Genomic DNA, 23,951 nt, shown 5'->3' with positions numbered 1-23,951 from the left:
ATATATATGATGTACACCAGCACCAGCAGTCCTTATTAGCCACAGAACTCTGTAATGCTCTCTTCCTACGTCTTCTGACAGGCAGAAGATACAGAAGCTTGAACATAAGCACCAACAGGTTCAAGAACTGCTTTTTCCCTGCTGTTATTAGATTCTAACTTCAAGTAATCAGAAATAGCAAGAACCGCAGATGCTGGAGTCAGAGTCAATACAGTGTGGAGGTGGAGGTACACAGCAGCTCAGGCAGCATCAGAGAAGCAGGTCAGAGTCTGATGTTGCCTGACCTGTATGCCTTCAGTTACTGTAGTAACTTCAAATAATGTTGATTGTGTTAATGTTGATCTTTCTTTGTGCACCTCCTGTGAGGTGTAACCTTGTAAGCCTCATTCTGTCTAAGCACCTTCTGATCGGTATGTCCTTGTTTGCTGTGATTTTCCCATTCTCCTGGGGAAAACAACAATTTTCACTGTACTTAGGTACATGCGACAACAATAAATCAAATCAAATCAAATCAAATCAACATCCAAGGCCTTAAATGATCACCGAGTGCTCCCTCTCTAAGGACATATAGGTGGGATGTGTAGCCAGAGATGGCAGGTTGGGATGACCTTCCCCCATTGCCTGGTTACCTGTCCACACCCAGGCACATATCTAACATGATAAGATGTTGGGAACATGACGTCGTTAATGAAACAAAGTGTTATTTTCTGATGGCAAATTAAGCAGAAAACGTCATTGAAAGAAATGTCAGCACTTTATACATATACTACAAGACTACTGGACAACTTGTACATACCAGGTTGCCAAATCTTATTGGACATCTTCCCGCCTTCAACGGACCCGTCCACGCTCTACTCCAATTGGTTAATAGAGGTGTCGATCATACGTGAGCCCCGCCCTACACCGTCGCCCGTTTTCTCTCCATTGGTCAATCCAGTTCCAGTGACGTTGAGAAATCGGATTGGTGAGCAAAGGGGCGGGTCGAGTCTTTCTTATGGATTGACCTGCAGACCAACCAATCATTCAGCGCAGAGGGGCGTATTGTCAGTTGACTGCCTTTAGAGGCCTCTCGGGGAGAGGGCAGGGATTAGTTATTGACAGGCAACGGCAGGAACCAATCAGCGGGGGAATGGGCGGAGCGATGACGGATCCCAAAGGTGAATGTTGACCTCAACTTTGATGGACGTCCGGTCAAACCAATGGGAAACAGCATCGGGAAGGCGACTGTCCAATGGAAATGGAGTATCTCAGAAAAGGCGGGATTGAGTGGATGGACGTGGGGGGTGGGGAAAGAGGGTGAGAACCGATTGACATTTGCCAAGGCCAATCGATGGGCGATCGGACAAAGCCTTCAATGGAAATAAAGCTGAGTTGAATGCGGGTTTAAGAAGGGGGGCATAAACAGAAATTGGTCGAAAAATCCTGCAGGTGTCGCAGCATCTGCGCAGAGAAAGAAGGGTTAACGTTTCGAATTCAGTGAGTTTTCTTCAGAAAAAGTGAGAAATGCCATTTGACTCACGTAGCCACCCCTTCGAGGCTGGACCGCCAGAGACGGTCGGTCGATCGAGGGCGGGACTTTGCGTGTTGATTGCTATCGGCTCTTACCAATCGGAAAGGAGGATAGGAATCATCCCTGCAATGAATAATCAGGATTATTGATTGACAAAATGTAGACCAACCAAGATGGCGCACCGGATGGTGCTGTCCAATGAAACCGTGCGGGTTCTGGAGGGTGGGACCAGAAGTGCTGATTGACATCCACTTGTCCAACCACCCTGCGCGGCCCGGAAGGCATCCGTCCAATGGAGAAGGGGGTGGAAAGTGATTGACATCTTTCCCGGCCAATCGGTGCGGGGACGATGGGTTGCCGTTGGAGACGCGGGCCGTCGGCGGTTGTGGGAAAGGCCGCGGCAGTGGCGAGGGCTTGGCCTGTGCAGTGAGGGAGGCAGAGGGACAGAGTGGGTAAACCTTGGGAAAAGTGTGGTGGGGGAGAGTGGATCCCGGCCCTGAGCTTCCAGGGAAAAGCTGTCAATCAAACTCTTGGAGGGGGTTTTTTGGGGGAAGGTGAGAGATCCTTCCCACTCGCTTCTGCATTGCAACTTCAATAACATCTGAGGGGGAAAGAGATAAAAAGCATCTAAAAAAATGCTGGCAAACTGATAATAAATTCTTGTTGCATGTGCACTGCATTGGGACTATCTGCTTTGATATCAATAGCAAACTCCCTCTCCTTACACAAAGAGACCAAAAAAAGAAAATTAAGCATTTTATCTTAGTTTTGGGGTGACCCATCTTCAAGTTTGCACAAAGGGGGCAATTGCGGTGCAATCTTGTTGCATAACATCAGATCACACCAGTATTGGGTTGTTGGTTGGTTGATTGGTTGGTTGTGGGATTGGGATGTGGTAAAGAAGATCATTTCAGGTACCCCCTCACTTGAAATTGGGGAAGTACCTTGGATCAGGCGCTGGCTACCCCTGTGCCACACGTCAGGCTATTTGGCATTGATCGGTTCGAATTTGGGCCCATCTTGGGTTCTGGAAATCTGCCAAGAGAGTTTACCCTTCCCTCTGCAAAGCCCGTGGGCTTAGGAATTGTTTCTCTCCCGACTGTTGGAGCACCGGCAGGATGACCTCAGCATCAACCAAGGTAAGTGTAGACTCTTATTTTTTATTATAAAAGATTTTGTGGTTTGGATGTGGGTGTCATTGGCTGAGCTGACCGATAGCGCCTATATCTAACTACCCTGCAGAAGGTGGAGGTGAGCCCCCCCTTCTTGAACTGCTACACTGCTATATCTTGTAGGTCGGCTCACTCTTCTGTTAGGGAGGAAGTTCCAGGATTTTGACCCAGTAACATTGAAGGAACGGCAATTCATTTCCAAATCAGGGTGGTGAGTGGCTTGGAGAGAGAACTTTCAGGTGGTGCTGTTCCTTTGAATCTACTGCCATTGTTCTTTTAGATGGCAGTGGTTGTGGGTTTAGAAGGTGTCTTCAAGTGTCCTGGTGAATTACTGCAAGATAATTCGTGGGTGGTCCACACGACTGCTGCTGAGCACCATTTGTGGAGGGAGTGAACGTTGAAGTGAAGACTGGTGTGCCAATCAAGCAGGTTGTTTATTTGAGAAGGTTTTGATTGTCTCGAGTGTTGTTCTAATGTACTCAGCTAGGCAAGTGGGGAGTATTTCATCCCACTCTTGACTTGTGTCTTGTAGATGGTGGACAGGCTCTGGGGAGTCAGGAAGTAAGTTAACACCATAGAGTTCCTAGCTGCTGAATTGAATTCTTGAATTTCTTACTTTAGCAGCCGCAATATTTATGTGGCTGGTTCAGTTCAATTGTTTTGGCCAGTGGTAGTCCCCAGGTTATTACTTGGTAAGCAAATTGTAGCCTTGGATTGCCATCCTATTGCAGTGACATGGGGTTCAGTGAATTGAGAAGAATGCCCGTTAAGTTGTATTTGACATGTGTCTGAGTTGCTTCGTATGTAGAGTAGACACAAAGTGGACTCTGTCTCCTACCACCACATCTCCCCACCTCCTCTTCCCCCATTCCCTTCTCCCATCCCTCCCACCAAGTCTCTTCCTCAAAAGGCAATGGAAATAATGACTAGATGGATGTAGATAAATTCTTAATAAGCAAGAGGGTGAAATATTTTGGGTTAGGTAGGACCATGGAATAATTGGATAAGCCATAGCTGAGCAGGCGCGATGGGCCGATTGGCCTATACCTCCTAGTTCGTACATTCATCCAAAAGCAAGATGAAGATTTACCATTCTGAGGAAGGGTCACCGGACCCGAAACGTTAACTTTGACTTTTTTCTTCACAGGTGCTGCCAGACCTGCTGACCTTTTCCAACAACTTTGTTTTTGTTGTTGTTGAAGATTTACTGATACTGACTACGTAGAAGGATTTGAGTTTAGGAGTAGGAATGCTTTGCTGCAGTTCTGCAGGGCCATGGTGAGGCCACACCTTGAGTATTGTGTGCAGTTTTGGCCTCCTAGTCTGAGGAAGGTCATTCTTGCTATTGAGGGAGTCCAGTGAAGGTGCACCAGACGGATTCCCGGGATGACAGGAGTGACCTGTGAAGAAAGATTTGGATCGATAGGACTTGTACTCACTGGAATTTAGAAGAATGAGGCAAAATCTCATAGAAACATATAAAATCCTGATTGGACTGGACAGGCTAGACGTGGGAAGGATGTTCCTGATGTTGGGGAAGTCCAGAACTAGGATTTACAGTCTAAGAATAAAGGGTAAACCATTCAGGACTGAGATGAGGAAGAATTTCTTCACTCCGAGTTGTGAACCTCTGGAATTCTTTACCGCAGAAAGCTGTTGGGGCCAGTTTATTAGATGTATTGAAGAGGGAGCTGGACGTAGCTCTTGCGGCTAAAGGGATCAAGGGGTATGGAGAAAAAGCAGGAATGGGATACTGAAATGACATGATCAGCCATGATCGTATTGATTGGTGGTGCCAGCTTGAAGGGCTGAATGGCCTACTCCTGCACCTATTTTCTATGTTTCTAAGTGGGACAGAGAGACGGGGCTCACCGGCCCGGTGCAGTGGACTCTAGCCTGGGTACTCGGCTCGCTTGTAATTCCGCCCAAGAGGGCATCTTGGAGTGTGAATCTGGAGCCTGTTGTGGTTGGGGGCTTGGAGGTGATTGGAGAATTCCATTTGTGGCTGATGTGTGACACTGTCCTGCCCTTTGACCTTGCAGGTGGGCGAGATCTTTTCGGCAGCTGGTGCCGCCTTCACCAAGCTCGGAGAGCTGACCATGCAGCTGCACCCAGTGGCTGACTCCTCACCGGCTGGGTAAGTAGATGGCAGCAGACCCCAGGTATCTTACCCCCTTTAAGGCTCGCCACCACTGTCCCTCCAGGACCTTGTTGACCACTGGCTTGGCAATGAATGCCAAGCGGTGCCCACCCTGTGACATGAACCCCTTCTGTCTTTGCCGACAACTCTGTGGCATGTAGCGCAGATCTTTTCAGGGGATGTGGCGGAGGGAGAGGCAAGTAGACATTTTTCTTTGGACAAACATTTGCCACACTCTGAATGAAGACATTCCTCTACTTTATGTACCTTGTGTGGCAGCCAATCCAGGCAACGTGCGTTAATTTGTGTGCTGCTTGTGGTCACAGATTGCCAGCCCCTCTGGCGCAAAATAAAACTAGCTGAAGCTGCTGACACAGCTCTGTTTTAAAACAAAGCCCTGTTCATTCGTTTGGCATTAGCAAGTGGTCGTGATGCCATTTTCCCAAGCTGTTGGCTTCCAGGTTCCAATGCTTTGGTAGTTGGTCACTTTTGATCCAGCATTTACCAGTTGACAGCAAGATATTGCTATAGGCCAGTGACCGCCACAGTCATAGAGTCATAGAATTGTACAGCACGGAAACAGACTTGTCCAACTTGTCCATGCTGAACAGATATCCTAAATTAATCTAGTCCCATTTGCCAGCATTTGGCCCATATCCCTGTAAACCCTTCCTATTCATGTACCCATCCAGATGCCTTTTAAATGTTGTAATTGTACCAGCCTCCACCACTTTCTGTAGCAGCTCATTCCATACACGTGCCACCCACTGAGTGAAAGTGTCGCCCCTTAGGTCCCTTTTAAATCTTTCCCCTTTAATGTTAAAGCTGTGCTCTCCAGTGTGGACTTCCCTATCCTGGAAAAAGACCTTGACTATTCACCTATCCGTGCCCCTCATGATTTTGTAAACCTCCATAAGGTCACCCCTCAGCCTCTGACCCTCCAGGTAAAATAGCCCCGGACTGTTCACCCTCTCCCTATAGCTCAAACCTTTCAACCCCAGCAAGATTCTTGTAAATCGTCTCTGCACCCTTTCAAGTTTAACAGTCTGGGGCTAATTGACATGACACAGGCAGCCTGATTCAGCAGCATGGTAAAGGGGCGCTTTGTGCAGTTTGGTGCATATTGGGCACATGGTTGAAGAGGTACAGGGGGAGTGAAGAGATGCATTATTGGAGTTTGAGGAAGCTTGATTCCTCATTTGATGACATCAACCCAGAGTTCAAGTGGGCAGTGATAGATGTATGTATCCAGCACTGTCATTCTGTTTCTGTAGACTGCTGACATTTTCAATTTACTTGCATGCACGTGAACTTACTCTAGCCTCTTCCATGTCAACCCTGCTCCCATTATTCTTCTCTCATTCCCTGGTCCACAATGCTCTCTCCAGTTCTGTACCCCTCTGTGCCATTCCTTCTGCCCCTTTCTTTCCTACAGCCTCCCACCCCTCCTCCGCCCACTCTGGTGTTGGTTTGCACATCCAAATTTGGTCGACTGTCCTTTGGTCCTTTAGCCTTGTGTGCGGTTCACCTATAGGCAGTGAGCAGAGGGAAGGAGTTGAAACTTGGAGAGCTGGGGACCCTGATGCTAAATCTTAGCTGCTATACAGACATGCATGTTGCCAATCAGGGATCAGGAGTAGAAGATTGTTCCACCATTCAGTGAGATTATGAATGATCTGTGGCCTAAACTCTGTATACCTGCCTTGGCCCATTATCTCTTACACCTTTGCTTAACAAAACTTTACGTGCCACAGATGTAGAATTAACAACTGATTGGATTAGTTGAGTCTTGGTTGAACATCGGGCAGATTGAGACTAGCTGTACTCCCTGAATTGCTGCTTCATTAGTTCAGTTCAATCACTTTGGATTTTATTATCCATTTCAAAGTTTGCTGTGGGTATGCTCATTAGAAATCACAAATGAATCATCGGCAACGAAAAAGAAAAAAAATTAAACAAGCACAAAAATGCCACTTTGATTGAGTACATGTCAAAAAAATCATTTCCGACATTTAAACTAAGCAGTGAAGTCATAAAAATTACACAAACCAAATCAGTGTTCCACAGATGCAGGGTTTAGAAAAGATTTACCAGGATGTTGCCGGGAATGGAGGGTTTGAGTTATAAGGAGAGGCTGGGACTTTTTTCACTGGAATGTAGGGGGCTGAGGGATCACCTTAAAGAGGTTTATAAAATCATGAGGGCTATAAATAAGGTGAATGGCAGGTGCCTTTTCCCTAGGGTTGGGGATTTCAAGACTAAGGGGCATATTTCTAAGATGAGAGGAGAAAGACTTAAAAAAAGACAGGAGGGGCAAGTATTTTTACACAGAGAGTAGTTCATGTGTGGAATGAACTTCCAGAGGAAGTGGTGGATGCGGATACCGTTACAAAGGATAAATACATGAGTAAGAAATATTTGGAGGGATATAGGCCAAATGTGGGCAGTTGGGATTAGTTTAGTTTGGGATTATGGTCGGTATGGACTGGTTGGACCGAATGGTCTGTTTCCATGCTGTATGACTCTATGACTGTAAATGGAGAAGTTGTTTCCCCTTGTGGGAGAGTCTAGGACTAGAGGGCATAGTCTCAGAAGAAGAGGTCATGTGTCATGACAGAGATGAAGAGAAATTTCTTCTTTCAGAGGGTAGTGAATCTGTGGAATTCTTTACCACAAAGGGCTGTTGAAGCTGGGTCACTAAGCATATTCAAGGCTGAGGTAAACAGATTTTTAATCAGTTAAGGATTATGGGGAAACGGCCGGAAATTGGGAGTTGAGGATTATGAGATAAACCGTGACCTCATTGAAAGACGAAGCAGACTGGATGGGCCAAATGGCCTACTTCTGCTCCTCTATCCCAGGATCTCAGAATTGAAGCCCTCTTTCCAGAAATCATTCTGTCCCCTAGCCGGGTTTCACAGAGTTCACGAGAGAGTAAATAAACATGTTCCATGATAATGGCTGCCTGGGAAGAAATGAGGGAAAAGAAATTGATCCATTTTTTTTCTCATTATCTGAAAGAAGTAACTCGTGCTAATATTACCAATTGTACAACCCAATATCATCTGATATAATCTTTGTTTAACAAAGTTGTTATTCCATGAAAGAATTATTCAATTAAACTATTGGAAACATGCCGAGGGGTATCATGTAGTAGCTTTGAGACCAGCAGCCCAGGTTCATGTCCTGGTAACGTGGGTTCACAGCATCTGGTGAAACATAGTATTCAGTTTAAAAAATGAAGAATTGAGAGCTGGTCAGTGATGAAATGGTGAGTATGAAACTACCAATGATTTTTGCAAAAACCCATGTGATTCACTAGTTCCCTTTATGGAATGAAATCTGGTAACATGCAACATTCACAGCAATGTGGTTGACTCTTAACCACCCTGTAAAACACCTGAGCATGCCTCTCAATCAAGGAAAGTTGGGGTGGTAAGTCCGTGTTCTGCGAAAGAAGAAATGTGTGGCACGGTGGCTCATTGCTGCCTCACATAGCCAGGGACCCAGGTTCGATTCCACCCTCGGGCGACTATCTGTGTGAAGTTTTCACATTCTCCCCATGTCTGCATGGGTTTCCTCCAGGTGCTCTGGTTTCCTCCCACAGTCTAAAGATGTGCAGGTTAGGGTGGATTGGCCACGCTAAATTGTCCCATAATGTTCAGGGATGTGCAGGCTCGGTGGGTTAGCCATGAGAAATGTATGATTATAGGGATAGGGCAGGGCATGTGTGCGTGCGTGCGCGGTTCGGGGGTTGATGTGGACTCAATGGACCGAATAGTCTGCTTCCAGACTGTAGGGATTTTAAGAAATGAAGCTTCACTGCAGACAACTGAATGCAAAAATCAAAGCTAATGCCTCAGTACTAGTACTGAGGAGTGCTGCACTGTTGTAAGTGCCAAGGTCCCGGTGAGTATTCAATGCTCAGAGAAGCGTAAAAATGTCCTGGCCAATATCTACCAGTCTGTCAGCATCATTAAATAGTGTACGATTTGTCCATGATCCTGTTTTCTAGGGAGCTTGCTTGGTGTAAATTGGCTGTCGTGTTACCCGACTGCACTCCAGGACTGCTTCACTGGCTGTAAAGTGTTCAAGAATATCCTGAGGTTGGGAAATGCATTCAATTCTGGTCTCTGTGATGTAGGAAAGATGTTGTTAAACCTGAAAGGGTGCAGAAAAAATCCACAAGGATATCGCCAGGATTTGAGGGTTTGAGCTATAGGGAGAGGTTGAATAGGCTGGAGCTATTTTCCCTGGAGCATCAGACGCTGAGGGGTTACCTTTTCAAGGTTTCTGAAATCATGAGGGGTATGGATATGATGAATAGTCAAGGTCTTTTTCCCAAGGATAGGGGAGTCCAGCATAGAAGGCACAGGTTTAAGGTGAAAGGAGAGTGATTTAAAAGGGACCTAAGGTATACAGGTAGTTCTGCTATAATGCGTGTTTTGTTAATTGGCTATAATATGATTGATGAATAGTGGACACTGTTTGGATAACGTAAACTTTCTGTTGTACAGGTATAGTGATTTTCTGTAGCGATTTCCCTATAACATGATTTTCTATGGTGATTTGCTATAACACAATTTACTATAGCACAAGGTCATGCAAGAACACAACTATCAAGTTTTAGAAGAACTACCTGTAACAACTGTCTCGATTGGGGCGGCACGGTGGCACAGTGGTTAGCACTGCTGCCTCACAGCACCAGGGACCCAGGTTCAATTCCAGCCTCGGGCGACTGTCTGTGTGGAGTTTGCACATTCTCCCCGCGTCTGTGTGGGTTTCCTCCAGGTGTTCCGGTTTCCTCCCACAGTCCAAAGGCTAGGTGGATTGGCCATGCTAAATTGCCCGTAGTGTTCAGGGATGTGTGGGTTATAGGTGAATGGGTTTGGGTGGGTGCTCTGAGGGTCGGTGTAGACTTGTTGGGCCAAAGGGCCTGTTTCTACACTGTATGGATTCTATGATTCTATGAACATTTTCGTGCAGCAGGTGGTGCATGTATGGAACGAACTGCCAGAGGAAGTGGTGGAGGCTGGTACAATTACAACATTTAAAATGCATCTGGATGGGTATATGAATAGGAAGGGTTTGCAAGGATATTGGCCAAATGCTGGCAAATGGGACTGGACTAATTTAGGATATCTGATTGGCATGACTGAGTTGGATTCTGTGCTGTACAACTCTGTGACTCTAAGATCGATCTTCCTTTAGCAAGGATGTTCAAGGCAGCACTGGGCAATTGGTTTACTGGCCTGGCATACTAACCTGGCATCCAAGCCCCTCTGCCTTCTGGCAGTGATGTCTCCCTTGGCCCACTCGGTTGTTCTGTCAGTGCCAACCCACTTCCCCTTCTGAGGAGCTACAGCAGCTGTCTTCACAATCCCGGCTGTACCAACATTTTTGTTTTCCTCTTTCCATTGCTGTCTCTCTTCTCGCCAGTGCCAAGTGGACGGACACGGAGATTGAGATGCTGCGTTCGGCCGTGAAGCGCTTCGGAGAGGATTTAAACAAAATCAGCACCGTCATCAAAGACCGCACCGTGTAAGCAGGGGTGGGTGGATGGGGCAAGGCAGAACGGCACTGGGTATCCCAGGGTGGAGGAGGTGGGCTGGGGAGGCCCCATAGTCGGCGAGGGCAGTAGCCAGGGGTGGGAGTATCTCTCGATTGAGGTTGCAAATTTGCGGTGAAGCTGCTGAAGTATTAATCCAAGGGTGAAAGATTAGCAAAGGACTTTGGATCAGATTGAGAGCAGATGGCAAGTGCGAATCCGAGGTGAGGAAAGCGGCTGCTTGGGCCATTGGGTAGCAGCTGGCTAATGAACGAGTCGTAAAAGCAAATGAGCAAAGGTGGCTGCAATATTTACAGACAGCGTACTCCACAGAAGATCCTAAATGTTGCATAAAGTCCTTTTACTCTTTAAGCAAGCAGAACATGTTTTGGAGAGAGTGCAGCAAATGGCATTGAGATGGCAGATCAGCCATGAGCTAGGTGAATGGTGAAGCAGGTAAACTGGGCTGAATGGCCCTCCTGCTTGAGAACAGTCATGTTCAGGTGCCATACAGGGCAACAGGGCAGATGTAAGGAATAGCAGGAATAAACAGCATTCTGAGAAAGGGCAACCAATAGACAGGATCGATTGACCAGAACACTGACCTTGCATTAAATAAGAGCCTGATGATGCAATGAAAGAAGACTTGTATTTAGATAGTGCCTTTCACAATGTCAACATGCCTTAATGTACTTTATTGCTAAGGATTTCTGTTCTTGAAAATCCAAAGTTCGACCCTACTGAGGTCTGTAAATTGTGAAAGATTTCAATAGTTTAGACATAGAGAGAACTTGTTGGGAAAAGCATAACAGGAGGCCAATTACGAAGGAGGATAGTCACCCAGAAATCCATTAGGGAATTCATAGAATCCTGACAGTGTGAAAGTAGGCCATTCGGCTCATTGGGTCCATGCTACCCCTCTGAAGAGCATCCCACTCAGCCCCATTTCCCTAAGATATAACCCTGCACATCCCTGGACACAACAGGACAATTAACCATGGCCAATCCACCTAACCTGCACATCTTTGGACTATGGGAGGAAACCAGAGCCCCCAGAGGAAATCCATGTAGACACAGGGAGAATATGCAAACTCCACACAGACAATCACCCGAGGGTGGAATGGCTGGGACTGTGAGGTAGCAGTGCTAGCCACTGTGCTGCCCTAATTCAAGAGAAACATTTTACTTAGCGTTGTAGAGAGAGATATCAAAGAGGACTCTTAAGTCCTGTGTTCCTTAGCACAACTGATCTTTATTCAGGACTCTACTACCACATATGTGGGAGAGGCCAGAGACCACCCCAAATCTGGCCTACACGTTGGGCGCAGTTGCTTTCTTAAATACAGCTCAGATTGGAGGTCAATGACGGTCTGAGTCCCCAGCAAGATGCAATATTTTTGTACCCATCACATTACAATAATTACGTGCAACATTGATGTCATTGTTAGCTACGTCCCCTTAATTTTTACATCCAATCCAGTAACACGTGATCAACGATGGCAACTCTATGGACAGCTCTAGGTCCTCCCATGATGTTTACCAGATACCTCCATCATTTGTCTTTGGGATCTTAACAGTGCTTCTGACCATTTTATTCCTTGCCAAATATTTGCCAGCTATACCGCATCATTCACCATAACTTAAGTAGTTGCTTTTTGCTGAGAGCTCTTCCAAATTCTGTACTAACTTTAGTATGGCAGATTATAAGAATTGTTAGAGATTACTATCCTTCCTAAAGTCTTTAAAATTAATTCTAATGTTACTGTGACACAACTGACAAATTGAGGACAACCCCTCTTTCACTTCAGCCTGAGAGATCAAACAACAGTCCTTCTGACTGGCAGCTGCAGTTAATGACCCCTGCTATTTACATGTTGTAAGTGGATTTTAAACTAAAGTTTAATTTTAAAATTTTTACTATTTCCACTCTAAACACTTTCCATTACTAATTATCTTTTCTTAATAAAAGCATCTATTCGAATTCCACTGATAAGAGCAAAATTCAACCACTGTAAAACATTAACAAGCCATTAAATGAAACTTGTTTAGATTCCACAAACAACTAGGAGATAACCATAACTTCGCTCTGTATTTTGTAATCTGCCTTTGTCACTCTTCCCTTGATCTTTGGATGTAAAAATTTGTTCAAATTATTGACATCTGCACTTAATTTCAATTGTTTATCTTTCTTCAGTCGTGACTTCACTTTTCACAACCTTTCTTCTGTGCCAATGTTTGTTTTGGAGGTCATGTTTAGACCATTTATTACTTTATCTTCCCTAATAAGGCATTGGGCCTCTATTGCCGACAAACAGTTGCTCAAGGAATGCAAATAATCTTTGCACGCTAATTTGTTCTTTGCCTTTCTAATTCTACAATTACCTAAACAGTTCAGAATACTGTAGGATCAGACTTCTTCTACCTTTTGCTACCTTTTACAGGATAGTGAAAAAGGCGTTTGTTATTTGTTAGTGGTCAGTGCGCTGAGTGTAGAAGTTGGGAGGTCATGTTGTGGCTGTACAGGACATTGGTTAGGCCACTTTTGGAATACTACGTGCAATTTTGGTCTCCCTGATAGGATGCTATGAAACTTGAAAAAAATTCAGAAAAGATTTACAGGGGCGTTGCCGGGGTTGGAGGGTTTGAGCTATTGGGAGAGGCTGAATAGGCTGGGGCTGTTTTCCCTGGAGTGTCGGAGGCTGACGGGTGACCTTATAGAGGTTTATAAAGTCAGGTGGGACATAGATAAGGTGAATAGCCACGGTCTTTTCTGCAGGGCGGCGGAGTCCAAAACTAGAGGGCATAGGTTTAAGCTGAGAGGGGAATGATTTAAAAGGGACCTAAGGGGCAACTTTTTCACTCGAGGATGGTGTGTGTATGGAATGGGCTGCCAGAGGAAGTGGTGGAGCCTGGTACGACTACAACATTTAAAAGGCATCTGGATGGGTACACGAATAGGAAGAGTTTAGAGGGAAATGGGCCAAATGCTGGCAAATGGGACTAGATTAATTAGGATATCTGGTCAGCATGGACAGGTTGGATCAAAGGGTTTGTTTCCATGTTGTACAGCTCTACAAATCTACTAAATAACAAACTTGTGACCGTGGCTAAACTAGGCCTTACCAAAACGCTCCTTATTAGTATGGTTATGTGTTTAGAACTGCCTGTTTACAGAAACCTGATTTAACTTCCCTAATGTTTCTTCCTATGGAGAATCTCATCTTACCCAGTACATCTATATGGAGACTACAAGTCTAGCTGTGAACATCTGCTGTATCTAACTATCAAAACCCTTTGTCCATCTTGCGTTCGCTAAAAAAGCCCCAAGCGGCCATCTTGTCAACTTAGTCACAGACCATTACAGCACATAGGAACATGAAAGATAAGAATGTTGGGTTTAGGATTGGCCATTCAGCCCTTCATTTCTGCTCCACTATTCAATAAGCTCATGGCTGATCTGATTTTGGTCTCAATCAACGTGGTCCAGTTTCTCTCTGCTTCCCCGATAACTGCTGACTCCCTTGTTGATCAAAGGTTTTCCTAATCCATGTTGATGCTATGGTCAAGAAAGCACAACATGCCTCTACTTCCTCAGGAGGCTAAGGAAAGTTGGCATGTTCATTAAAAACTCTTACCAATTTACAGATGCACCGTAGAAAGCATTCTATCCGGATGTATCATGGCTTGGTATGATCTGCCTGTACTGCACCCTGGGGTGGAACGTTGGTTTAGTCATTATCACTGCTGTTTCACAGCACCCGTGATCAGGATTCGATTCCACCATTGGGTGACTGTCTGTGTCCAGTTTGCAATTCTCCCTGTGTTTGCGTCGGGTTCCTCCCACAGTCTAAAGATGTGCAGCTTAGGTGGATTGGCCAGTGGAAATGTGGGGTTAAAGAGATATGGTAGGGGAGTGGCTCTGGGTGGGATTCTCTTCAGAGGGTAGGTGTGGACTCGATGGGCCGAATGGCCTGCTTCCACGCTGTAGGGATTCTATGAAAACAAAAATTTTCACTGTACCTTGGTACATGTGACAATTATAAATCAAATCAAATAACCCAGCCTTGAATTAATTCAATAACACAGTCTCCATGACTTTCTGTGGAAGGGAACTCTGATAGAGAAGCAATCTCCTTAATTATGTTTTACAAGGAGATCTCTCATTGTTAACCTGTGCCCCAGGTTCTAGTCTCCCCCACCAGGGGAAGCATCCTCTCGGTATCTACCGCCTCAGGATTTTGTGTATTTTAATAAGATCACCTCACATTCTTTAAAAGCGTCAATGACTAGGGGCCAGCCTGCCCAACCATTCCTTGTAAGCTAAGTCTTTCATCACTAGAATGGAGAGAATTACCAAGGAAATGGTGAGATTGTGGGGCTTGCTACCACATGGAGAATATCATTAAATCATTGTGGGTGAGTAATTTGGATGGGAAGATGCTTGAGTGGAGCATAGACACTTGCACATACCTTTTTTTTTAATTCATTCATTCAGGGGAAGAGAGCTTTTCTGGCCAGGCCATTTGTTGCCCATCCCTAATTACCCAGAGGGCAGTTAAAAGTCAACCACATTGCTATAGATCTGGAGTCACATGTAGGCCAGACCAGGTAAGGATGGTAGTTTCCTTCCCTAAAGGACATCAGTGAGCCAGATGGGTTTTTTCCCCAACATAGAACATAGAACAGTACAGCACAGTACAGACCCTTCGGCCCACGATGTTGTGCCAAACTTTTACCCTAATCCTAAGGTCTATCTAACCGCCCTCCCTACCTTATACTATCATCCATACGCCTATCTAATAGCCGCTTAGTTGACAAAGAATTCGTGGTCATCATTAGACTCTTAATTCCTGATTATTTTTCAATTGAATTCAAATTCCACCAGCTGGAATGGGAGGATTCGGACCCAAGTCTCCAGAACATTATCTGGGTCTCTGGATTAACAGTCCAGTGATAATGCCACTGGGTGGTTGCCTCCCCAGTTTGAATGTGATGGCCTCATCCTGTGTCATATATCCTATGTACCTTGAAAAAGAGTGGGGTGATCTCACTAGCCTGGGCTGACATTCATCACCAAAACAAATGATCTGGGCTCTGTGGGATCCTACTGTGCACAGGTCAGCCACTGTATTCCCCTGTGTTGCAACAGTGACTGCAACACAAGAAAAATACTTTGTGACTTGAGAAGGTGGATGCTCGTGGTTGTTCGCGTTGTACGAGAGACTAGAACTAGGGTTAAACATGTTTTAAAAAAATAACAAATTGCCCATTTAAGACGGAGATGCGGGAAATCTCTGAGGGATGTGCGTCTGTGGAACTCCTCTGCCTAGAGAGCAGTGTGGGGATTGGGGATGGTGGGAGGAGGTCATAGATTCGTAGACCAACGAAACAGAGCCTTCGGTCCATCTTACCCATGCCGACCAAGTTTCCTAAACGAAACTAGTCCTGTTTGACCCATATCCTTCTAAACCTTTCCGTCTTTCATACTCATTGATTCCTGTCCAAATGGCTTATAAATGTTGTAACTGTTCCTGCATCTACCACTTCCTCTAGCAGCTCATTCCACATTCACACCACCCTCTGTATGAAAAAGTTGCCCCTCAAATTCCTTGTAAATCTTTTCCCTCTCACTGTAAACCTATGCCCCCCAGTTTTGAACTCCCAACCCGAGGGAAAAGACCTTTGCTATTCACCTTATCCATTCCCCTTGTGATTTTATAAAACTCTGTACTTTCAAGGTCGTTGAATATTTTTAAGGCAGAGGTAGATAGATTTTTGATTAATAGTATAGTTAATCAAGGGTAGGCAAGAGTGTGGAGTTGAAACCACAGACAGATCACCCATGATCTTATTGAGGGGCTGAATGTCCTGTGCTTGCCCCTAATCCGTCTGAGCATTGGCTGTGAAGCATCATGTGATATCCTGCAGCATTGCATGGTGCTATAGAAATGCAGGTTCTCTGCTCAGATGGGGCAGCAGTTGTGCTTTTTGGCACTTGACAAGTTGGCCACCACCATGTTGGTCCTAACATTTCACCCTGCGCCTCCACCCCTCCCAGCGCCCAGATCAAGACCACGGTCAAGCGCAAGGTCTACGAGGACAGCAGCGTTCCCCTCCCCTCGGAGTCTCCCAAGAAAGTGCAGAAGAAGGCGGCGACGGTGGGGGCAGCAGTCTCGGCGCCAACCACACCACCGGCTGCGACGGCGGCTGCAGCCGCCGTGGGGAACACACCACCCACAGACCCATCGGCTGTCAAGAAACAAAAGACGTCTGGTAAGATCGGGGTTGGGAGTGGAGGGGTTGGTGGGTGGGGACAGTGGTAAGCAATGTATCATGTTGAGGCATTGTGTTATGGACCAGACCAGACCCCCTCAGAATATATTAAGGAGATAGCCTAGACCCTAATATTTTCTTATTTTAAAGGCAAGTTTCACTATGGGTGCAATTCGATTGGCCAAACTACCAGATTTGATTCAAAACACACTCTATTCACGCTCTACAGTTAAAACACAACAAAAGAAAGAGGAAACTGGAATAAGTTAACTCTATTTGGAAAACTTAACATCATAATAGATTATTTTACTACTAAACAGTAACTGTTCCAATATAGTAACATACTGTAAACACATCCTTAACAAAAAGCAAATTCAGAAAACAGATTGTCTCACATGCAACTCCAGCAGCAGGAAGAAAATCCTGCTGTAACCGCAGTCAGATCACCCATGATATTATTGAGGAACTGAATGTCCTGTGCCTATGTAGGATGGAAAAAAAATAGCTTCCACTTCTTTAAGACCCCAGCAACAACTGCTGAAAGCTAAAATGCAAAGTCCTGGTTCTGTGGGAGCTTGACCACACCTATCCAGAATGCGTCTATTGTTTCAACATTTAAAAAAAAAATCCCCAAGGCCTCTCAAGTTGTTTAATTTGTGAGTTCTCAATAGACAGCTCGACGCCTCTGCCTTAAAACCTCTTTTCAAAAACAAAGGACAGAATACACCTCTTGAAGCCATAGTATCGTCACAGTTGTCCAGGGTGGAAGATTCAAATGTCACCATGACCAGACCCCAGAAATCTGAACCTTTATTTCTCAAGGGCCTTGGTTTCTACCAAGGATTTTGCTTTGTTTTGCATCCTCTTTTATTTCTTAAAATAAAGAAAAGATTTGAAGTTTTGAGAAATAATATATTGAGTCCCCCTCCTCCCACCTCATCCTGGGTCAGAGAACACTGGGTGGGTGGTTAGTGATGGACATGTAGAGGATTGGGGCAGGAAATGGTTCAATAATTCCTGTGCGGCGGTGGATTACATGTTTTCCATCTGCTTCTCTTCCCCCCCCCCCCCCCCCCCAAAAAAAAAACAAGATGTGACGCTCAGTGCCCTCAATGACTCCGACGTCAACAGCGACCTGGTGGACATCGAAGGACTTGGAGATGGATCGCCAGCTAAGAAGCTCAACTTTGACCAGGGTACGTGTGTTGGGGACAGGGTGTAATGGGCTGGGAGATGTGGAGGTTGGGTTGGATTGGGGAAATTTGGGAAGGAATGGGGAGGGGGCATGTGTGGTCAGAATGCGGGGTGGGAGTGGGTGTTTGGTGTCATTGGCTGGATGGAAAGGGGGCTATGGGGGGTGCATTTCCCTAAAGAAGTCTCCAATTTGAGTTGGAGATGATCATGAATTTCTTTTTCTAAGGATCTTTGTTATATATGTGTGTATATATTCCACCTTAGAAGGGCCTGTTCCTACGCTCTATGAATATATGAGGTGGGATGTCATTTTGATGTTGTACAGGATGTTGGTGAAGCCACTTCTGGAGTACTACGTGCAGTTCTGGTCGCCCTATTTATAGGAAGTATATTATTAAGCAGGAGAGGGTTCAGAAGAGATTTACCAGGATGTTACCAGGAAAGGAAGGTTTGAGTTGTAAGGAGAGGCTGGATAGGCTGAGACTTTTTTCCACTGGAGCGTATGAGGTTGAGAAGGGGTGACCTTAGAGATGTTTATAAAATCATGAGGAGCATTGATAATGTGAATGGCAGGTGTCTTTTCCCTAAAGTGCAGGATTTCAAGACTGTAATTGAGTATACGTCAAAAATAATTTCAGGGCATTTAAACTAACCAGTGAATTCATAAAAATTACATAAACCTAATCAGGGTACCTTAGATGTAGGGTTCGGGCTGGATAGGCTGGGACTTTTTCCCACTGGACCATAGGAGGTTGGGTGGCCTTACTGAGGTTTATAAAATCATGTGGGGCATAGATAAAGTGAATGGCAGGTGTGTTTTCCCGAAGGTGGGGGTTTTGAGACTAGGGGGCATATTTTTAAGGTGAGAGGAGAAAGATTTAAAAAAGATGAGGGGCAATTTTTTTTTTTTTTACACAGAGTGGTACGTGTGTGGACTGAACTTCCGGAGGAAGTGGTGGATGCAGGTACAGTTACAGTGTTTAAAAGACATTTGGATAAGTATGTGAATAAGAAATATTGAAGGGATATGGACCAAATGTGGGCAGGTGGGACTAGTTTGGTTTGAGGTTATAGTCGACATGGACTGGTTGGACTGAAGGGTTTGTTTCCATGCTGTATGACTCTATGAGCATTTGATATTTGGATTTCCTGCCCCTCTGCATCTCTGAAGAGCTGGGTCATTGAATATATTCAAGGCCGAATTAGACCATTTTTGATTGACAGAAAAGGTTGAGGATTAAACATGACAGATTGGGAAGTGGACTTAAAGTCACATTGTATCAGTCATGCCCTTATCAACTGGTGGGGCAGACTCAAAAGACTGAATGCCCACCTGCTCCTCTTTCTTATGTTCTTGAGAATGGTTAGGGATGCAAAATTGGCTGAGGGATAGGAAACAGAGTAATGATTAATGGCTGTTTTACAGGAGGAAGAAGGCTTGTGGTGGAGTTCCCAAGGGGTTGACATTAGGACCCCTGTTTTTCCTGATTTATGGAAATTATTTAGATCCTGGGGTGTAGGGTATATTTCAAAAGTTTGTGGTCAACATAAAACTTGGAAGAATTATAAACCATAAGGAGGACTCAGTGTAGAACTCCAGAAGGACCATAAAATAGTGGAACAGAATTAGGCCATTCGGCCCATCGAGTTTGCTCCACCATTCAATCATGGCTGATATGTTTCTCAACCCCATTCTCCTGTCTTCTGTCTATAACCCTTGATCCCCATAAGAGCAGATCTATCTCTGTCTTAAACACACTCGATGATTTGGTTTCGACAGTCTGCTGCAGCAATGATTTCCACAGATTTACCACCTTGATGAAGAAATTCCTCCTCATCTCAGTTTTAAAGGACACCCCTTCCCTTTGAGGCTGTGTCCTCTGGTCCTAGCCACTCCTACTAGTGGAAACATCTTCTCCACATCCAATCTATCCAGGCCTCTCAGTATTCTGTAATTTTAATGAGATTCCTCTCATTCTTCTAAACACCATCGATTACAGACCCAGAATCCTCAGCCACTCCTGATATGACAAGCTCTTCATCTCCAGGATCGTTCTTATGAACCGTCTCTGGACCCCCTCCAAGGCCAGCACATCCATCCTTGGATATGGGGGCCCAAAACTGGTCACAATATTCCAAATGCAGTCTGACTAGAGTCCTGTACAGCCTCAGCTGTACATGTCTGCTCTTGTATTCCAGCCCTCTTGAAATTAGTGCTAATGTTGCATTTGCCTTCCTAACTGCCAACTGAACCTGCATGTTAACTTTAAGAGTACTAAACTAGGACTCCCAAGTCCCTTTGTGCTTCAGATTTCTCAAGCCTTTTCCAGTTTTGAAAATAGCTACCCCTCTCTGTTCTTCCTTCCAAAGTGCATAATCTCACACTTTCCCACGTTGTATTCCATCTGCCACTTCTTTGCCCACTCTCCTAGACTGTCTAAATGCTTCTGCTTCCTCAACACTACCTGTCCTTCTATGTATCTTTGTGCGTCTACAAACGTGGCAACAATGCCCTTAGTTCTTTCGCCCATCCATTAATGTATAACCTGAATAGTTGTGATCCAAAGATTGACAGTCACTGGCTGCCATCCTGAAAAAGATCCCTTTATCCCTACTCTTTGCCTTCTGCCAGTCAGCCAATCCTCTATCCATGCCAGTACCTTGCCCTTAACTCTATGGGCTCTTTTCTTATTTAGCAGCCTCCTGTGCAGCACCTTGTCAAAGGCCTTCTGGAAATCCAAATAGTTCACATTCACTGGCTCTCCTTTGTCTAATTTGCTCATTACCTCCTCAAAGAATTCTAACAGATTTGTAAGGCGTGGCCTCCCCTTGACTAAACAGTGCCGACTCAGCCCTAATTTACCTTGCACTTCCAAGTACTCCACATCTCATCCTCAGTAATGGACTCTGACATCTTACCAATAACCGAGGTCAGGCTAACCTGCCTATAGTTTCCTGTCTTCCATCACCCACCTTTCTTAAACAGGGGTGTTACATTAGTCATTTTCTAATCCTCTGTGGCATTCTCCCAGATTCCAGTGATTCTGAAAGATCAGCACCAAATCCTCCACAATCTCCTCAGCTATCTCCTACAGAACTCTGGAGTCCAGGTGATGTATCCACCTTTAGACTTCTCAGCTTCTCCAGCACTTTCTCCTTAGTAATGGCCACTACACTCTCCTCTGCCTTCTGAGTTCCTAGAAGTTCTGATATGCTGTTGGTGTCTTTCACTGTGAAAATGGATGTAAAGTACCTAATCAGTTCCTCTGTCATTTCCTTGTTCCCCATTACTACTTCTCCAGCCTTATTTCCCAGCAGTCCACTCATGCCCCTCTCATCCCTTTTAGATATCTTAAAAAAAAAACTCTTGCAATCTTCTTTTATATTACTAACTATCTTATTCTCATTTTAATTCTTCTCATCCCTTATTGCTTTTTTTAGTTATCCTTTGCTGGTTTTAAAACGCTTCCCAATCCCCTGAGTTCTCACTAATCTTCACCACATTATGTGCTTTTTCTTTTGCTTTCATACTGTTTTCCTTTCCTGACTTCCTTTATCGGCCATAGTTGCCTCATCCTCTGCTTAGTATGTTTCCTCTTCCTTGGGATGAATTTCTGGTGTGTCTCCCGAGTTACCCTGAAAAGCTTGTGCCATTGCTGCTGCACCATCTTCCCTGCTTGGCTTCCCTTCCAATCAACTCTGGCTAGCTCCTCTCTCATGTCTTTGTAGTTACCTTGACTCAGTTGTAATGCTATTGTATCTGATTCCAGCTTCTCCCTCTTCAGCTACAAATTGAAATCTATCATATTATGATCACTGCTCCCTAGGAGTTCCTTCACCTTAAACTCCCTAAACAAGTTTGCCTCATCACATGCATGCACTCTATCACACTCACATGCACTCTATCACACTCACATGCACTCTATCACACTCACATGCACTCTATCACACTCACAGGCACTCTATCACACTCACAGGCACTCTATCACACTCACATGCACTCTATCACACTCACAGGCACTCTAACACACTCACATGCGTGCTCCCTCTTGCACACAGCTCCTCTCTGACGCACGCACTCTTCTCTTTGATGCATGCACGCTCCTCTCTGAGGCATGCACACACTTCTGTTACACACTTGAGATCTTTCCAGGAAATTATAGTATGTTTTATTTGCCTTTGCTGATCTGAACATCCTCTCTAGGCATCATCTTTGGACAGGTAAAGGTATGAAGCACCATATCACCAGAGATGGAGTTATTGGGAACAGTAAGGTACATACTAATGTAGACTTTTTAAACAAGTGATTATTTCATAGGATGTGGGCATCTATGGCTGGTCCAGCACTTGATGCCCATCCCTAATTTCCTTTGAGAAGCTGGTGGTGAATTGCATTCTTGAACAGTTGCAGTGCTGGGGGTGTAAGAAAGTGAGTTCCCAAATTTTGACCCAGTGACAGTGAAGGAGTGGCAATATGGATCCAAGTCAGGATGGCATGGGCCTCAGAAGGGAGCTTACAGATGGTGACATTCCTATGCATCTGCTACCCTGTCCTTCCATCTGTTAGAAATCAGGGGTTTTGAAAGGCCCTGAGAAGGATATTTGCCAAGGTCTATGAAAGAGTATCAGTGGAGAAATGCATTAATAGTGTCTGTGGGTTTAATTTTCGATAATTAGTTCAGTCACGTTATAGGGATAATGTTGAGGGAAATTAGCTCTGAACCGATTGACCTGCCATCAGGTAATCCCTGGCTGTTGATCTGCCTTTTATTTTTTTATCTGTCTCTGTTTCAGACAGTCTGAATCTCGATTCCAGTCTCATCATGAGCACCTCGGACATCACGGTCTTGTCTCGTTGAACCTTCATCTCCTCCTCTTTCTCTGTCTCTCTTCCACCATTCAGTTTCTCCCTGACGGTCTCTCCAGAGATGTGCCGCTTCGGACTGATGCCCGCCAGCTGAATAGTCAGGACAACAGGATCCCCAGTGATGCCCATCGCCACCTGGTCATGCCTCCTCGAGAACATCGTTCGTGACTTTTTAACCAGCTTTTACACCGGCAGTTCTGAGGGATTTTGTTTTAGAAGTGTAGCAGGTATTGATGGATTTCTTAATAAAAGACAAAATACTTCACATCTCTATGTTTAAATGTGCATAATGTCATTTGTTAGGGGAGGCAATGGCCTAGTGGTATTATTACTGGACTGTTAATCCAGAGACCCAGGTAATGTTCTGGAGATCTGGGTTTGAATCCTGCCACAGAAGATGGTGGAATTTGAATTCAATAAATATCTGGTATTAAGGGTCTAATGATGACCATGAATCCATTGCCAATTGTCGGAAAAACCCATCTGGTCCACTAATAAGGAAACTGCCATCCTTAGCTGGTCTGGCCTACATGTGACTCCAGACCCACAGCAATGTGGTTGACTCATAACTGCCCTCTGGGCAATTAGAGAGGGGCAATGAATGCTGGTCTAGCCAGCGATGCCCTCATCCCCTGAATGAATAAAGAAAGCTTGTCTGCTAATTATACCGTCTTTCTCTTTAAAGGACTGCTCCTCTGAATCTCCGTAAGTGCAACATTGACCTATCAACCTCAGTCCCTTTCAGAACTGAGGGCTTAGAAGTGAGGGTGCTACCAACCAAGCCAGGCTTGAATGAGTTTCTAATATTTGCTAAGAATTTTGCAACCTGTCCCGTGTTTCAGTCTATTCACCTCAGAGATCGTTACATTCTGACAGGTATCCAACTCTCTCTTCTGAGAGATATCTGTGCTCTGGTATCTCTTAGTCATCTGTCTGTCAGGGATATATCTGTACACTGACTGGTATCCCTCAGTTCCCACTGTCTCAGGGAGATATCTGTACATTGACTGGTATCTCTCAGTCCCTCTGTCTGGGAGGTATCTGTACACTGGTAACTTTCAGTCCCTTCCCTGGGGATATAACTGCAATGACTCTGTTTTGTAGTGAGAAAGTGTGTAATTGGACCTAGAGGACCACCACTCTTCTCGCCACCCCCCAGTAAGCCGACACCATCGCTCAGCTACAGACATGTGCGAGTGTGTTTGCACACATTCGCTCCGAGGGTCTAAATGGCTGTAGACACTGGT

The 23,951-nt window shown here is 45.0% G+C and overlaps 1 protein-coding gene across 4 annotated transcripts; it reads left to right on the top strand.

Moving 5' to 3' along the window:
- Positions 1-1,840: 1,840 nt before the first annotated feature.
- On the top strand, positions 1,841-22,971 carry LOC109922406 (chromatin complexes subunit BAP18). 4 transcript variants are annotated; one of them, XM_020522444.2, is made up of 6 exons: positions 1,841-2,649; positions 4,725-4,819; positions 10,262-10,363; positions 16,429-16,643; positions 17,735-17,839; positions 22,632-22,971. In XM_020522444.2, the coding sequence occupies exons 1-6, from the start codon at positions 2,629-2,631 to the stop codon at positions 22,694-22,696; spliced, it is 603 nt and encodes a 200-aa protein (XP_020378033.1). In that variant the 5' UTR covers positions 1,841-2,628; the 3' UTR covers positions 22,697-22,971. The 4 variants fall into 4 exon arrangements, with proteins under 4 accessions (XP_020378033.1, XP_020378036.1, XP_048476143.1 ...); XM_020522445.2 differs by having other exon boundaries at positions 1,845-2,649; positions 22,741-22,971; XM_020522447.2 differs by lacking the exon at positions 10,262-10,363.
- The last annotated feature ends 980 nt before the right edge of the window (positions 22,972-23,951 follow it).

This window comes from Rhincodon typus, chromosome 45, assembly GCF_021869965.1.
Source record: "Rhincodon typus isolate 14 chromosome 45, sRhiTyp1.1, whole genome shotgun sequence".
NCBI classification, from domain to species: domain Eukaryota; kingdom Metazoa; phylum Chordata; class Chondrichthyes; order Orectolobiformes; family Rhincodontidae; genus Rhincodon; species Rhincodon typus.
The sequence above is the reverse complement of the archived record's forward strand: the minus strand, read 5'-3'. Positions and strand labels throughout refer to the sequence as shown.